Source organism: Psittacula echo (assembly GCF_963264785.1).
Source record: "Psittacula echo genome assembly, chromosome: 6".
In the NCBI taxonomy this organism is placed as follows: domain Eukaryota; kingdom Metazoa; phylum Chordata; class Aves; order Psittaciformes; family Psittacidae; genus Psittacula; species Psittacula echo.
This window is the reverse complement of record NC_137743.1, coordinates 51,694,997-51,712,951: the sequence shown is the minus strand read 5'-3', so window position 1 is coordinate 51,712,951 and position 17,955 is coordinate 51,694,997. Positions and strand designations below refer to the sequence as shown.

Sequence of the window (17,955 nt, the reverse complement as noted above, 5' to 3'; positions counted from 1 at the left end):
ATATCTGTGGCTTTTGTTTCACGTGGGGACCAGTGATACAGCCAGGAGCAGCCTGACGAGTATCTAAAAGGATTACAGAACCCTAGGAGCAGCAGTAAGGGACTCTGGAGCACATGTAGTTCTTTCATCAGTGCTTCTGGTCAAAGGGAAGGGGGTTTGAAGGAGCCAGTAAAATCTGGTGAATCAACAAGTGGTTAAAGGACTGGTGCCATAGATGGGGTTTTGGCTACTTAGGCCATGGGACTCACTTTGAGAAAACTGGTCTGCTGGGAGCTGATGGGCCCATATGTCAGAGAAGGGGAAGAGCATCTTCAGTCACAGGCTTGCTCTTAGAGCAGTGAGAACACCAAGCTTGCTACCCTGGACTTCAGGAGAGCAGACTTTGTCCTCTTCAGGGATCTGCTGAGTAGAGTACCATGGCATAGCGCCCTGGAGGGAAAACGGGCCCAAAAAAGCTAGTTAATATTCAAGGATCACTTCCTCCAAGCTCAGGAATGATGCATCCCGACAAAGAGGAAGTCAGGCAAGAATGCCAGAAGGCCTCTGTAGATGCACAAGGAACTCCTGGAAGAACTCCAACACAAAAAGGAAGCCTACAGAGGGTGGAAGCAAGGATGGGTAGTCTGGGAGGAATACGGAGAAATTGTTCAAGCAGCCAAAGACCAGTTAGGAAAGCTAAAGCCCTGATAGAATTAAATCTGGCCAGGGATGTCAAGGGTAACAAGAAAAGCTTCTATAGGTACGTTGTTGATAAAAGGAAGACTAGGGAAAATGTGATCCCTCTGTGGAAGGAAACAGGAGACCTAGTTACCCAGAACATGGAGAAGGCTGAGATACTCAGCAACTTTTTTGCCTTGGTCTTCACCAGCAAGCGCTCCATCCACAACTCCCAAGTTGCAGAAGACAAATGCAGGGACTGGAAAAATGAAGAACCATCTGCTGTAGGAGAAGGTCAGGTTCGTGACTGTCTAAGGAAGCTGATTCTCTTCTATTCTGCTCTTGTGAGACCCTTCTTGGAGTACTGCATTCAGCTCAGGGGTCCCCAACACAAGAAGGACATGGACCTATTTGAGCGAGTCCAGAGGAGGGCCATGAAGATGATCAGAAGGCTCAAGCACTTTTTCTGTTGAGACAAGCTGAGAGAGTTGGTCTTGTTCAGCCTGAAGAAAACCACCCTGGCAGAGCATGAGGCTCAGAAAGTCCTTGGTCAGACTAAACATTCTGACCAGTAACTACAAACATTGGCTTTATCAGCGCTGTTCCCAGGCTGAAAGTCAAAACCACAGTGCTGCACCAGCTACTAAGAAGGAGAAAAGCTGACTGCTGCTGCTGAACCCAGGACAGGAGGCTCCAGGGGGACCTTAGGAGCAGCTTCTGTTACCTAAAGGGGACCTACAGGAAAGCTGGAGAGGGAATTTTTACAAGGGTGTAAATATAGGCTAGGATGTGTCCTATCACATGTAATGATAGGACAAGGGGGAATGGTTTTAAACTTGAGGAGGGTAGACTTAGATTAGATCTAAGGAAGAAGTTTTTTGCTGAGACTGGTGAGACATTGGCATAGGTTGCCCGGAGAAGCTGTGGCTGCGCCATCCCTGGAAGTGTTCAAGGCCAGGTTGGATGAGGCTTTGAGTAATCTGGTCTAGTGGAAGGTGTCTCTGCCCATGGCACTGGGGGTTGGAAATAGAGAATCATTAAGGTCCTTTCCAACCCAAACCATTCTATGATTGTATGAAACTAATTTAAGAAAATTAAATAGTTCAAATTTTCAGTCTCTGCACTCTAAAAATATCCTTGTAAGCATGGCATCATGCCATAAGTAAACCATTAATTTTCACTGCTCCTAGTAAGATGAGTTCTGTCATTAGAGACACAAGCTCATAACTGTGTTTGGCAGTACTTGAACTTTGAAAGTTGAAACACAGTTTTAGGGCACAGTGGTGTATGCATATGCAAGCACAATGATATCATTCCCCAGGCAGCAAGTGTTTCTGCTGCTGGCAGGCTGCACTTGGTCTGTGCTCCTCTTCCATCTGCTTCATCCTTGGAGCTGACTACTGTGTCCTCTCAGAGGGTGATTTTGGCAGCAGCAGGGTACAGATGCCCAGCTTGGGAATGAGTTCTTGAAGCAGTGGCCTCTGGGTGTCAGCTTGTCTTCCCAGCTGGTCTCTTCAGTGGTCCTATCTGGCTAGACTTCTGGCTCTGCTAGCAACTCAGAAGTCGAGGTCAGTCTTTGTGGCTTGCTGGCCTTCCCAGAAGAGCACTTGTCTATAATTAGTGCCTCTGAAGGAGCTAAAAGCTATCTTTATATATAACTTTAAAAGTAAAATCACTCTGGAAAGCCTCATGAAATTCACGTAAAAAAATTGTATGAAATGACATTTAATCGTGATAGGGTGAGATTTCCGCTCTCATTCAGAGTTTCCACTCTGGTCTAATAGTGTATGGTGGATTTTTAACTTACTGCAAAATAAAGGTTCATAAAGTTTGGAATAATTTGCAGAAGGTATTCCAGAACATGCTTAAAATTACTCATGTACAGGGCATGCTCTTGAATATATTGGTGAAATGGAAGGCAGATATACTTCCCTCCTCTGTTCCCCCTGTGAATATATAAATGGGGGAAATAAAAATTTATTCAGAGCTTGGAAAACCCAAGTAGCCAAATACATTCCCTTGCTTTTATTTCTGTCTTGCTTCGCTACTAATTCTGAATGCTACCTGAGGACTGATTTTTATATTTACTATATTCTCATGCCTCTGGCAGCAATGGTGGAATCAGATCAGAGCTGATTCCTTGGGATATCTCACAAATTCCCTTTCAGTGGTAAGTCTATATTCAGAGGGAGTTTGATAGCTGAAAATTAAAATATGTGTGCGGTTGCAGTAACAAGAGCATACGGGCTTTGTCCACTGAACTATTTTTCTTTTCACAGTATCGATATTCTTGAGGTTATAGCAAACTCATGTTGGAAATACAATGTAGTACATACACTGACATTTTGCTGTATTAAAAGGAATATAATAGAAAATAAAGGAAATTATTATAGCCCTGGATTTACTGTGCGATTGGGACAGAATTTCTGTGGCTTGTTGTAAGTAACATTTTTCTACAAGGAAATACATACATAGTAATGAATTCAGATAGAAAGTTAATACTGCCTTGAGGAGAGAAGTGTCTCTGATGTATTTAAGTATTCTTATTTTTCTACCTCAGAAAGGAATTAGGAAAAATAAGATAAAAATATACTTCCAGTAATTTAATAATATATCTTCCTGTAAGTATTGAAGGAATCAATTCTTCAGCTGCACTCACACAACGCTACTTAGGCATCAGATCAGACCTGGTTCCACAACTCTGTTTTCCAGCATAAAGCTAGTTCCCATTTGGGATTAGATAAAGACATTCAATCTGTGCTATTATGGATGTTCAGGAGCTGAGTTTTGCTCTGCAGACTGTGAGTGATCAAAAGGACATTATTTTTTAAGTTACAAGAATATTTTTGGTTGTTCTTCTTTGGTTTTTGTACTTCAAATAAGTGATTCTTGACCTAGCGGACTACCAAAACAATGCTGTCATGTGAATGCCCTGCTTTCTCTTGTTTAAAACAAACACACTGTCTACATACTGAATTTTGACCACTGTGTAAAACCAGATACTTTGAGTCATGCATTGTAAGTTTCAAAGGGTTCTGCCCTTAGTAGGGTGGACTTCTATATTTTGTGTTAACTTATGCCTTAACTAGCAGACTGAACAAATAAAGTATTAAAAAAAGATAATTGATTTTCTTAATATTACAAATATAGCCTTGGTTATGTAGGTTAAGCTGCTGGTTTTTTCCTAGCTTACATATTTTGTATTCTAAAAAAGAAGTGTTGATTGCATAAATAAAATTCAACGTACTCTTCTCTGTAGAATAGTAACTCTTCAGTGAGTAGGGGATAAAATGTAGTAATGCATGCATATAATTTTTACTGGAGTAAATAGAGTATGATTATATGAAAAAATGAATTTTGCTGATTAAAAAGTCCCATATAGTTTTTTTGTTTGGTTTTTTTTTTTTTTTTTTTTAGGAAGGCTTTCAGTAGAACAGAACTAGAGTGGCAAAATACTATATTTTACAAAATACTGTATGGATAAGTGTACAACAGGACTTGCAAAATATTCTTTTCGTTGCAAAAATTAACTTGCTGTGTTCTGTGCAACATTTTCTGCCGCCTTGGTACATATCTCCAGATGTATGACAGAAGGACATAAATAGTGGGAAACTCCTTTTGTGCAGACCTTTTCTTGCTGTCAGTTTATATCATTCTTTCAAAAGAAAATAATGAAACAATAGTGATACAAAATCTGTTATAGGTCTAACTGAATTATGAGGATTAGATTGATAAACGCAATATTGTTTTGTTTTGCTCTACAGCATAAAGTAATTTGACTTGGATGCATGGTCATGTAGATTCCCAAAACAGTTCTCTCAAGCTTTCAGTCAATTATACAGGCAGAACTGTGGTTGTTTCTCTAAAAGCATAAAAAAAATAAAGAGAAGGAAAGCAGTGTACCCAAGTGCATCTTATATTTTGCCCTAGAGCTCTGAGAGCAAATCAGGCAAGCTCTTTTGGGGAACCGAGGCTTCAGTTTTCCGAAACTGAAGAACAGTGCCAAACCAAGAAAATGAAAAGCATTTCTGATTTGTGGTGGCAACAGACAATGAGTTGTCAGTAAGTGAGGGTATAAAATCATATTCAGCAGGGAGCAGAAAGGATCATGATGGCACATAAGAAATGGCATTTTTTGTTATGCACATAAAATCTAAGCAAGTGGGTTTTGTGGTATATGGTTTGGGGTGGTTTATTTTGTGGGTTGGGCTCTTGTTTTGATTCCCCCCAACCCCAGAGAGTAGCTTAACACAGAAGAGGAAAATTGCCCTGTTGAATAAGGATTTGCTTGGTGTCTTCGTTTGAAAGTTGTTTGGAAAATATCTGCAGAGTAGGGAGACAAATGCAGCTGAGCAGAAGAGACTTAGTTTCTGGGACTCCTATTAACCCTTTACCTACTTGTCTTTCTTGAAAAGAGAGGAAATCTGGAAAGTAGCTGATTTGGAAACTCTTAAAAGGTAAAGGTTTCACTGGATTAAATAGCAAATACCGTGAATGTGGACTGCTTGTTCAGGAAGGCTGGAAAGAAAAGAAGGGAGAGTAGATGGCAATGCCACATGGGAGAATATCTCAGTGATATTCTCTCATAGGTTTTGCATTATTTTCATTTTATAAACCCTTTTTATATTTAGTCCCTTAAATAAGTGGATATCCTCAACCTCTTTTTATTTTTTTTTTTAATTTTCTTTCTATTTTTAATTCTTTCAAAATGCGTTTCTGTTTATATATATTTTGTTCTGATTTACTTCTGCTAGAAGATATTTCAGAGTGCATAGTTTCTCAATTTGTATTGCTTTCCAGATTATGAAACATGGAACATTTTGTTTCTGAAGATTAGGATCTCAAGATAGCAGAAATTTACTTGGAGCCAGTGATGCAACAGTAATATAAGAATATAGGTTAATGTTTCACAGCTGAGTGACATTTTTATAGGAAGTATGCAGCTGTATTAACTTCCAAGTATAGCCCTTTCCTGGTCTCTAGGCAACATTTTCTGTGTTGAATTAGAGAAATCCAAAAGATAAGTGGTAAATCCATGGATCACTGTGAGCAAAACCTTCATCTAGAGTATCTGTTCCATAATAAAAAAGCTGTATCTGGCAACTGATTCTAACTGGAGGTTTGAGTTCGGTAAAAACAATAACCCTGCATCTATGCATAGGTTTGAAGATGGGTGTTCATAAACTCCAGAAACAGGTGGACAGTATCTAATTATTTTTTTTTTAACTCGCTTCTCTCAGCCAACTTTTGCTGCTAAAATTTTAGAAATTGCAGTGGATACCACTGCATGTCGAAGATCCAATCTTGTATTGCGTGCCTTGGTTTGAAAAGTTAAATACTTAGTTAAGCATTACTAGTGTGGTGTTCTTACTAGGGCCTTTTTCATCAATTATTGTTCTCTTTATCTCGCATGTAAATTGAAGAATAAGGAGACTAAAATCAATAGCTCCAGAGAAAGTAGAATAGTAACCAGTGTCCTGTATATTTGGTGGAGAGAGATAAGACCAAAGTAATACTGTAATTTCATCTCCCTCTGTTCTGAACAGTTGCATTAGCATTATATTTTACTGTGCCAGAAATTACTCAAAAAGAATAAGAACTTAATTCCATTCTTTCTTCTTCTCCTTGTTGAAAGGACTGACAAAGTAGCAATCTTTGTCTTTTATTGATAAATAGATGTACTCCTTCTATAGCCTGAGTTTATTTTTGAAGTGTGATCTCTTACGTCTTTGTAACATCGCATTGCAGTGGTGCTGGTAATGCATAGGCAATGCAAGTGTGCTAGCGTCCCTTGGCCAGAAGGACCCAGGTGCCAAGCAGGAAAGAAGGTGGGAGTGAGTTCTGGTCTCAATTGCCTTGACTGTTGAACATACCAAACATATCCAGCTTTTAGTTTTTACTTCTATCTTTCTTGGATTTGTTTACAGTTTCTTCAAAAGGATGCTTAAATGAACAATGAGGCTCATTCTTATTATTGTTTGCAGGTTTCCAACCTGTACCTGTATGACAGTGTGCTCATGCTGGCCAATGCTTTCCACAGAAAACTGGAGGACAGGAAATGGCACAGCATGGCAAGTTTGAACTGCATGAGGAAATCCACCAAACCCTGGAATGGAGGACGATCCATGCTAGAGACTATTAAGAAGGTGAGAACAGACAAACCATTGTTGTGTGAGCAATTGAAAGAGTTGCTACATTCCTACTTGAGATTAGCTTTTCAAGAAGTTTTTAACCTTTATTGATATTTTATTTGATTTATTACAAGTAATTAACAAGTACCAGGAAAGATCTACAGCTATTAAATGAATGATTTATGACAAACAAATTAGAAACACTGCAGTATTGCTCCAGTGGTGTATGTTCTACTTTTGTTCTCATAGCTACCTTCTGTGAAGATAGTGTGATTAGGAATAGTCATAGAAATTGATGTATGCTTGCATTTTAGTAATTTCTCCAAGAGAAATTAAGGAGCTCGAGGGGCCAATCAACAGAAACATTTAGGACTTAATGTTCCATTTACTACAGCTCAACTAGCTTCATAAGTTAGGCCTAGAGCAAAAGCAATCTGATTTAGCTAAGTTGTCACTAACAGTTACATTGTTTTGAAGCATGTTGAATTACTTAAATATGGACAGTACTGTGGCTTTGCAGACGCATGGTAACTTCCTGTATGAATGTTATTTGATCATAAATACTAATGAAAAAATACTAATTTTTTGCTATGCTACCTTTAGCAATTATTCAGAAGAAGACCCCTGTTTCCCCATATATATTGATGAAATTGTTTTCATCTAGTAAATGATGCAGTTTGGCCAAGTGTTATGTTATGCTCTGACCATTCCTAGTGACACCATCCTTTGTTGCTAAATTAATTCAAAATTTTGTGTCATTTCAAGCTGCTTTGCTACAAACCCAAAATCAAACTCTGTGATACCTTCACAGAGAGATTTTAATAATACTTAAATTTTAGATTTTCTTCATGCCTTTCTTGGGAGCACAGCAGGCATACTCTGTTTTGGACTTGGAGTTCATGCCTTCATATTCAGTCCCAGAACTGAACCTCCTGCCCTCAATTACACTGAAAGGGCTGTTGTCTTATGGTCCACCAAGGTCCTTCTCCTCTTTTTTGAGGTCTGTCTCTGTGAATGATGAAGACCTGATGGCTTTTTTCCAAAAGTAATTTTCTAAAAAAATTTTCTAAAAAAATTTCTTGTGTCTGGTGCTGTGTGTGAGCTATTGAAGAACATTTAATTGCCACATTTGAGTTCACTGGAGTGTTTATAAAGGCAAATCTGTTCTATTCTAAAATTTCTGAAACTTATTTCCTTAGGGCCATATAACTGGGCTTACTGGTGTTATGGAGTTCAGAGAAGATGGCGCCAACCCCTATGTTCAATTTGAAATACTGGGCACTAGCTACAGCGAAACATTTGGCAAAGATGTGCGGAGGGTAAAGATATGCTACTTCTTTCTCTCTTTTCCTTAAGTAATACATATTCTACTTCACAGGAGAAAATGTTATTCTTTAAGAATGAATTAGTGCTACACTGCAGAATAAATTTACTGTAAGAGAAATATTTTCTAATGTCTTATACACTTAAATCTTGAAAGCTAATTTTATATTGCTAGTCAGGAGTCCTGCAGGTTGTTTCCACATGTGCAGTACTGATGCAATGCCATAACAATACCATGAACTTAATAGTGAAGATTACACAATTCTGCTCATGTATTTTATTTTTAATTAAGATATAGTTGATAAAGCTGGCACTTGTCTTAGTAAGGAAGCTAACTGAGAATATAAATTACTTAAACACACAAAAATGTTTCAAGTATAGCTGCTGTAAGAATTTGAGATAAATAAACATAAAAAAACTCCAGAGAAAACAATTTCCCATATGGATGATGCTATATAGTGTAAAGGATGACCTATCAGTGACAGGGATTAGAAGGCAGTTAAAGCGATTCCATGGGATTACTAACATAAATCGTCATGGGCTGAGAAGGCTACCTTGAACATGTTCATGCAGAGGGGATGCTTCAAAAATACCTGAAACTCTCAATTGAACAGTGAAGTTCCATCTGGAACCCAAGCTACAAAATGCCCCTGAACTTTAGAACAGGTTGAAATACAGATTTACAGTCAATAGGTCCTATAGTAACCAGAACTAATCAAAGAAGATTCCATGAAGAATTAAAATTTTTTACCTTTTTTTTTTTTTTTTTATCTGACCATTGGTTTCGTAGTTTTGTTTCGATTCACCTGAATTACATGAGTCTAAATGGAAAAACAAGCAAAGAACTTGTGTTTACATTATCATCTTAAGCAGCTAAACCTGAGATTCTTTCTGAGTGTCCTGGGTTCAGCAGTAGCAGTCATTTTTTCTCCTTCTTAGTAGCTGGTGCAGTGCTGTGGTTTTGACTTTTGGCCTGGGAACAGTCCTGATAAAACCAATGTTTTTAGTTGCTGGTCAGAATGTTTAGTCTGACCAAGGACTTTGTGAGTCTCATGCTCTGCCAGGGAGGAGGGGAAGGCGGGAGGAAGCAGAGACAGGACGCCTGACCCAAACTAGCCAGAGGTATTCCATACCACAGCACATCATGCCCAGGATGTAACTGAGAGTTACCCAGAAGGGCTGGATCACTGTGGGGTGGGGGCGAGGTATCGGTCAAAGGGTTGTGAGGTGGTGTGTTCTCTTCTCTTGTTATTTCCTTTATCATTATTATTATTGGTAGTAGCAGTAGTGATTTGTGTTATACCTTAGTTACTGGACTGTTCTTATCTCAACCTGTGGGAGTTCCATTCTTTCAATTCTCCTTCCCATCTCTCCGGGAGTGGGGGGAGGAAGGGGAGAGTGAGTGAACGAGCTGCCTGGTCGGGTTTAAACCACGACACTGAGTCTAATTTGGTATGAGGATTCTGGACATGGAGCCAAAAGCTTCTAATGTCTATTAGAAATTCAACAGAAAGAAGAAGTGTTTAAAATGCATAAAGCTTAAGGGTATATAACTGAAAAAAACTTGTGTTGCCAAAAAAATGTCTCTGAAGACTTCAGGTTGGCTAGACACCCTCCTTTATTATAAAGACCAGAAAAGGCTATTTCTCAGTTCGCTTTCATTTCTAGATTTCTTTTACAAATGAGGGATTCTAAGTTCTAAGCACTACCTGAATGATGAAAAATTCCCTTAATTTTGAAAACAGTGCTGCCTGCTTAATAAAATGGTGTTGGCTGAGAAGATCTAGGAAGCAATTATATTTCATGAGCAGAAGTATCCACCTGACTTTGTGCACAAATATGCAAAACAGAAATATCTGGCGCTTTGCGAGGTGCTGTGGACTATCCTACTCTGTTTCCAGTTGTCACTACAGGAAAGCGTGAGTCTCCTGTCTGTGCTGGGTTATCCCTAGCAGATGGATGCCATGGGGTGTTTGAGTTTGGTTCCATTTTGTTACAGAATTCCCAAGTAACTTTGAGTAAGTCACATAATCGCTTTATGTTTCAATTTACCTTTCAGTAAAATTGGCATGATTACCACTCAGAACAGATTTGAGGCCTTAAAGGGAAATTATGATGTGTGACTACACATTATTACTTTCTGTTCTAATATAAATTTTGAATATGGTAGCATATATACAGAAGCACTTACTTTGGTATGTGGAGCACACTGACCACAATGAGACAGAATCCAGATGTGTGAACTGGAGACAGCCAAAAATACCACTGAAAAGGAATGACAAAGCAAAGAAATAGGTAAAATTATTTTCTCAGGGATCATTTCACCAGAAAGACTTCTAGGAGAATGTCTAAGATGGTAACCTGTCTTGGATTTTCACAGCTACCATGAGATCTGGTCTTTCTGCAGACAATTGCTGTTTCCACTAGCTGTGACTGAGTTATGACTGCAAGTAAATATATGTATTTACTAGCTGAATATGCCTTCTCCTTTATTCCACAAGTCTAACAACATATTTTTGTGGTAAAGGCTGATAGTGGCTTTTGCGTATTTTGTATGTGTGTTTTCTTCTTCCTTTGTTTGGATGTACTCTAGTGAAAGGGAAACTTAAGAAAATGCTCTAATTTCTTTGGTTTAAACATAAAAGAACAGGGTATGTCTCTTAAAGTAGACTACCTTGCTTTACAAAAAGCTCGGATGATTGCCTTCTATTCACTGTGTGCATGTAGAGGTTCAAAAAGCATGGTGTATTCATGCTTAAAAGAGAGATCAGTTTGGTGACTTCTTAGGGTGTCTGAAAATTGAGAAAAGATTGTCAGAGAAGCTGAAAAGGCTTAAGCACCTATTATTTGATGATATTCAGTATGATATGTTCCTAATATATGTAAACAGCTTTAAAAATAGCAACCTGGCTATCTCTGTGTATGTGTGTGTATACCTATATATAAATGTGTGTATGTATATATAAAACCCAAACCCTTGCGGCTGATGCCACAATAATGTTTAAAGAAAGAATGAAAGAAACACAGAGGAAGTAGAACTTGGAAAAAAAAAAAAGGAAAACTGTGTTATAAAGTGTTCAGGTGAAGCATATGGAGCAGAAGGCATGAGACTAATCACCTATTATATTCAAAACCCTTTGAGATTTTTTGATTTGCATTTGTAGTGGCTAAAAACCTCTTTCTTCTCATGTCATCTCTTACGTCCACCCGCCAAGGGTGCATGCATCAGATTTACTACCAGACTTAACTGCGGGGTTACTCATCTTTGAACAGTCTTCCTCTGAATTAGAGTTACCAGTGTGCTTTTTAAATTATTATTATTATTATTATTTTAATTTCAGATTCTTGTTTTTTAGTTCTTTATGATTTTTCTCTTCCCCCCCCCCCCCCCCCCCCGGATGCATAGAGATCTCTTGTATCTTTATATTTTTATGTCTTCTGCCTTAAGCTTGCTGAGCCTTTGGTTCATTCCCAGCACTAGCAATGACTAATGGCTGGGGAATGATCATCATATCACTTTGCTTCATTGGCTTACTGTCCCCATCTGAATCGTGGAGTTGAGGATACTTGCCTGCTTTGTGCAATGTTTTGAAGTCTGATAAAGAAAAAAACAAAGAAGCAACCCCAAAGAAACTCAACTCTAGCAAAAACATTTAGCTGTTAACATTAAGATGTTGAATGAATCATAGTATTAAAAACTGGATATTCCTAATTGTGTGACAGACCGTCATTTGGAGAGCTCATTTGAAATTGTCAGTGGAAAACTATGTCCCACTTCCACAATACAAGGGACATGAAGCTGGAAAAGAGTTCAAGACTATATTAATTCCCTCCATATTGACCATCTGTATTATCAGTTCTTACTAATGAAAGCCTTGTTATAACTTTCAGAACACCTGAGCTGCTTCATATTTCTTACTTTTCTACACTTAGGTGGATTTTGCACAATATAATAGTTTAATGATCCAGCTGCAAGGGCAAAAATCAGGGAGTTAGGACTCCAGGGTGGTATTCCTAGAAACTCAGTAATTCACAGTGAGTTCCTGAGGTGTAAAACTCTCTGTTCTCCTTTGACCATGTATGCAAAGAACACCATAACAACTAACTGCCCTTGTAGGAATGTGATAAAGCTTAGTTAGAGAACGCCTGTAAGGAGCTTTATGACTACCTTCCTCTTGGCAGGAAGATCTTCTGTAAGTGTGAAATTATGTTGTTATTTAGTTTATTTTATGACAGGGATCATATTTTTTATAAAGCAATCTGCAAATCTTTCCCAAACTGGCTGTAATGAAGGCAGAATTAATGGTTTACACACATGCTGTATTTCATAAAAAACATTCTGTTCAAAATTATAACGTTTACCATTGGCTATTCAGTTCTGTCAGTTGGAATGGTTTAATTTTTTTAAATTAGATTTTCTTGAAATATCATCTGCTTCATAAACAGTCATACTTGTTTCCTGCAGCATTTCTGAGGCAGATTGCAGAAGTCACTGTAAGTAGTTTTCTGATGTTACACAGTTGCTGAAACCATATTTTTGAATTCTGATACAGTGCTTTAATTTGAATTCTTACTTTTAGACAGAATCTCATAGTTATCATGATGAGAAGTCCTATGCTGCTTATTCATTGCAGAAGGGAACTGTATTTTTAGGGGTATGCAGTGTTAAGTGCTTTCATCTGCAAGAATATTACCAAGTCACATCATATGCCACTAAAAGGTATATACTGAAGACAACTGTCTTAGGTGGTTAGTGCTGTAGTTTAATCAGTTTTACTCATATGGAAAACTGTATAACTAAATTGCTTGAGATTAGCTGCAGAACAGATGCCTGTGTCCTGTTTGAGCACTTCATAAACATGCACTTGGGTATAGTAATTTGGTTTAATCTGTGTTACCAAAGTATTTTTCAGCTGAAATATAAGAAGTATTGGCTATCTGTTATCACTAAAGGTCCTCTGTAACCTTGCAAAAGGAAGTGCTAATAGTCCTCTAATTCTAGGTAAAATACAATTTCCACGTGTTTACACTTGGTTGAACTTTCTCTTTCTGCTTCAGTTGATTGTCATGGTAGAATAATTTGGAAAAACAGTATTGCAATTCACCCTATAAATACATTGTGTCAAACTGAAGAAAAATCTGGAATATTTTACTAAAATAATAAACCTCCTTGAATTTTTAGTTGTAATTTTTGGTACAAGATGGATGTGAAGAGTAAACATAAATGCATTCCTTGCAAATTCCATAAATTGAATTATTCATGGTGGAAAATACAGCTGAACATACAGGAAATGGCTATGATCAAGTTTTAAACTGTGGAAGAATACTAGAGAAGAAACATGATGAACTTGAGTGTTTTTTCTGAAATGAAGGGGGGTGGTGGTCCCTGTTTGCCCAATTATTTTTTTATTATTAGCATTTTGTTTGGTTTTGTAATAGAAATATTTGATGCTTTTATTGAAAATTATAGCTCACTATACTGAAAAGTAGGTAAGCAAGTTTCAAACGCATTTTTTGTTGCAAATATGTGTTACATAGTTCTTTTCAAGTTTGGTGTTTTTTACTTCTTTTACATTTTGGAAAGCATTGCCAATGGGACCTATGATTTTGTGTAAACTGTTACTTGTATTTGCTGTATGTATTTGCAAATTATACCAGAGTCAACCCCTAGTAAAAGGGATGTCTTGCAAATTTTTGGTTGGAATTCCTCCAAGCATAAGATCATGCTGGTCTTCCTGTTTTGAAGACTGTTCATCTGTTTATATGACATTTTCACAGCGTGAAGCTTGAGGCTAGATTTTAGAAATCAGGCATATCTGTTATGAGCAGGGCCAGCATATCTACAGACATTAGGATGCTGCTGAATTTTTCACAGCCCACATGCAACATTGCCTGTATATTTAGAAATTCTGTTTAATTCCTAAGTCACATGCTATGTCATACTTACCAGATTGTAATGAGTCTTGGGTATAACATTCTTTTTTTTAACACGTATGCAATATTGCATAAAATTGGAATGTTGAGAGTGTTAAAATCAGCATTCTAAAAACAGTTATGTCTTTAATTATGGAGTCATCAAAAATGCCTATAATTAATTGATGGATCCTAGGAAAGTATTCAGGATGTGATGAAGAGAAAGCCCCTTTCTGTAGCTCAGCTCATGAAGAATTCTGTGCTCAAGTGTGCATGCTATGAAGAAAAAATGTGTTTCCATTGGGAAACAAGTGGAGATTTTCTGAGCCTAACACCAAAAAAAATAGAAAGTATTTAAAAAAGCTTCAGAAATTCTTTATATCTTTTTGGAAATCCAAAGACAGATTATTTGCTATTCTCTTTGCAGAGCATCAATCTTGAACAAAGGCTGTAAGCCCACTACTCCAAGAAAGAGGGACAGTCTGTCTTCTAATTTATTTTTTTTTTTTTAATTTCCTGACCTAGGAAATATATTTGATTAAAAATCACACCAAAGCCAGAAGAACTTTCTGCTGAGTGTCAGACTAGCATTTTTAGCATACTGTCTGTTTAGTAAAATCACTTAGAAAGATATCAATGATAATGCCAAAATACCAGCTTAGTTATTTTAACTAAAAAATCAAATAGATGTCATCTTGGCTTTCATAAATACATAAACTAAGGTGTTCTAACATATCTTCATTTGTAGCATGATTTTAGTGTCATGGAGAGTTGCAAGGACTATATGTTGAGGGAGAACATGCAGAGTTTCCTTTCTTTAATGTTTGAAATACATTTAATTCTTCTAATTATAGTTGGTTTATATAATTTGCTAAACTGCAAATACATGTAAGTTCCAAGCATATTTTATGAAGTAATTTGTTTCAGCAGTAATTTTAAAATCCAGGATAACTATGTTGTCTTCATGTGCTCTGATATATTTGATCTGTCAAAAAGTGGATGTTTAAATACAAGTAGTTAAGGTATTTGATTATGCTATCTCATTGTTAAGAAAAATGACAAAATTTTACTGTGTCTGTTTAGTTCTATGAAAACAAGCAGCAGGAATAGAATTTTATAAAAATTCCCTTTCTATTTTTGCTGTTATTTCTGCTGGTTTGTGCCAGGTTATATTACTGTATACCAGTAAACCCTCTCACATGCAGGTTTTCAAGAGACAAGTTTAGTGGTAAGGTATCTTAGTGGTCAGCCAAAATGAGGGACATGAGGAACTTCTGTGTCACAAAGTGCCACAAACTACCTGACTTCTTTGGCTTGATTCTTTAATTTCATTATACTTAAAAAAAGAATAACCTTCATTCCTCAGCTTACAGTTTTGGAAAGATACATGCAAGAGGGCATCAGAGTACTGATTAAATCTCTTTACATTGACGAATACACTGAAATAACAGTACTTGGCAGAGATTGGCTGCTGGTGTTCCAGTTGCTGGCAGAACTGCCTTTAAATTAAGGACTTTCTGTTTTCAGACCACATGGAAAACACTGAGTTTTAGCTTAAATAGGTACAATCTAAAATCAATGTGAGCCCGTATCAAGGAAGGAATTAGGCCTTTTCCAGTACCACAATACCTCTTGCTATAGGAGTGAATGAATTTATATACTTGGGTAAATACATAGGTGTCACAAAATAAAACTTGTTTTCCATTTTGAGGCAAAATCCTTTTACTGAAATGGAGACAGTATCAGGCATAGATAATAGCTCTCAAACCTGAATATACTTTTTGAGCGTGACATCTATGTGGCAAGCTATTGGATTATAGTATGTCTACTTTTAGTATGTTAATGAGTGTGATATACAAATATATGATAGAGCTCCCACACAACGTGATTGCTAACAAGACACTTTGTCAAGTTGTATGTTGATAACAAAATATATTTCTTTAAGCAATATATAGTAATATACACCTACATTTTCAGATTTTCCAGCATAAAAGCGGTCTACGAGCAGAACACAATAATAATTAAAAATACTGACAGTATTTTAAAAATCAGTTGTTGATGTTGCCATAGGCTGAAATAGCTATTAAATTTAACAACACGTTTGAATTCCACTTAGACCTAAGAGGCAGAAAATTACTCAACAACACAAACCCCTTGAATACTAAAACTCACCAAAATCCACTTTTGATGGAGATTATTTGGAATGATTTCCAGAGGTTGAATCTGTCAGATAAATCACCTTGTTTTCCCTAGGAAGGCATGCCTTAGCTATTTTAAGTGAAATATGTAGTTGCCAGTAGATTGAATGGAAAATGGGATATAGGTGATTTAGGCGGCTGGATTCCGGGTCATGCAGATCTTGAAAAAATGTTAATAACCTGAAATGACGACTGGACCTGAAATGGCGAGTAGAGTATCATAAAGAAGAGGTGTACTTTGCTGACAGTGACCATAAATGCAGCTTTTACTTCATGAAGACAGGGCAGGCTCAGAAAGCATCCTGTTAGTACAGTGTAAACCAGACAGAAGTGTCATGTAGAAGAGCTGAAGCCTTCTGAAGTGGCCAAATCACCTTTGCAGTCAAAATTATCTTATGAACAACTATATACCTGTTGTGAAATTGAAAGTTGCAGAAGTGTCTGATTGCATGCCTTAAGGCCATTAGGGTTTTATAGAGTATTTTGCCTATGAATTTAGATGCCATGAAAAACTCAGTGGTATAACTCTCTTTACGTATTAATTATTAATTTTTGTACTGTGCTTTGAGATAATTGGATGAAGGATGATCATGTAATTCTTCAAATGCAGGAAGTATATCTCTTTGAAACAGTGTACTTCTTTAATGTAGTAAACCAGCTCCAGCCTGCCAACATCTGCCTCACTCACAACAATATCTTTTTTATGAAAAGCTAAGTTGCAAAGTCCCATAGAGCTTTTTGATGAGGTCTGAAGAACTTGCAGGTATTGGGCTTTGTTGGAAAGCAGATGTAATGAAGAGTAAAAAAAAAAAAAAAAAAAATTAAAAAAATCCAGGATCTCTCTGTTACAGTGGGAGAGTTAAGGAGAAATATGCTGCTGCTCATACTGACCAAAGCAGGTAGCCAGATACAGGCTTTCTTCTAGGAAACAAAACAGCATTAAAAAATAGTTAAATATGACATCAGTTATTTGCTTTAAAATTGCTTGCCAAGGTCAGTTTCCCTGAACATGACAATTAAGGAGAAGAAAAAGGGCTTGCTTGCTTATAGCAGTAAATTCCTCTCAATTGGAATACCACTGAAAGATCCCCTCTTAGTGCTTTACTCAGGGCAGCATTTGCAAATGTTCCTGCTGTGTCTGAAGTTTCTGTGCTATCTTGCCTGGTTCTACTGTTTCTCTCACCATCACAAAACTTTGGGAAAAGAAGTGGGGAGGCAAATCCTTTCTACTACATGTGCTGTTTTCTGGGGTAACATGTCTATGGTGAGAGTGGCAATGACTGTTTTGTGTTAATCATCACAAAACTTTGGGAAAAGAAGTGGGGAGGCAAATCCTTTCTACCACATGTGCTCTTTTCTGGGGTAACATGTCTATGGTGAGAGTGGCAATGGTGTTATGTCAGTAACTAACATACTGGTGACTTTACCAACCTGTCACGTGAACTGTTGGTTTCAGCAGCTTAACTGCTGTATCTCCCTGCATTGTTCACTGTAGAGTCTTCAATTCTTAAAATTCTACCCATTCATGAAATTTGGTTACAGTGCTATGAGAGAAGTAGGTATGTTTTAAAATAGTTGAGATGATACCATCTGAGGATGGTATCTGACTGATACCAGTTCTTGGGCACTTGTTTTTTATTTTTAAGTAAGGACTGTTGTCTAAATACACAGAAGATTGACAGAGTGCAAAAATAGGTATTCTTTAACAAAACAGACCAAAGCTTTCCAAATAC

The 17,955-nt window shown here is 37.2% G+C and overlaps 1 protein-coding gene across 1 annotated transcript in view; it reads left to right on the top strand.

Moving 5' to 3' along the window:
* Positions 1 to 17,955, top strand: part of GRID1 (glutamate ionotropic receptor delta type subunit 1) — a gene marked incomplete at its 5' end in the record, with an annotated part of 550,600 nt that overhangs the window by 442,416 nt on the left and 90,229 nt on the right. The window contains 2 exons of the mRNA XM_080620875.1: positions 6,642 to 6,803; positions 7,988 to 8,107. Of these exons, the coding sequence (XP_080477001.1) occupies positions 6,642 to 6,803; positions 7,988 to 8,107 (282 nt within the window). The remainder of the gene's footprint in view (positions 1 to 6,641; positions 6,804 to 7,987; positions 8,108 to 17,955) is intronic.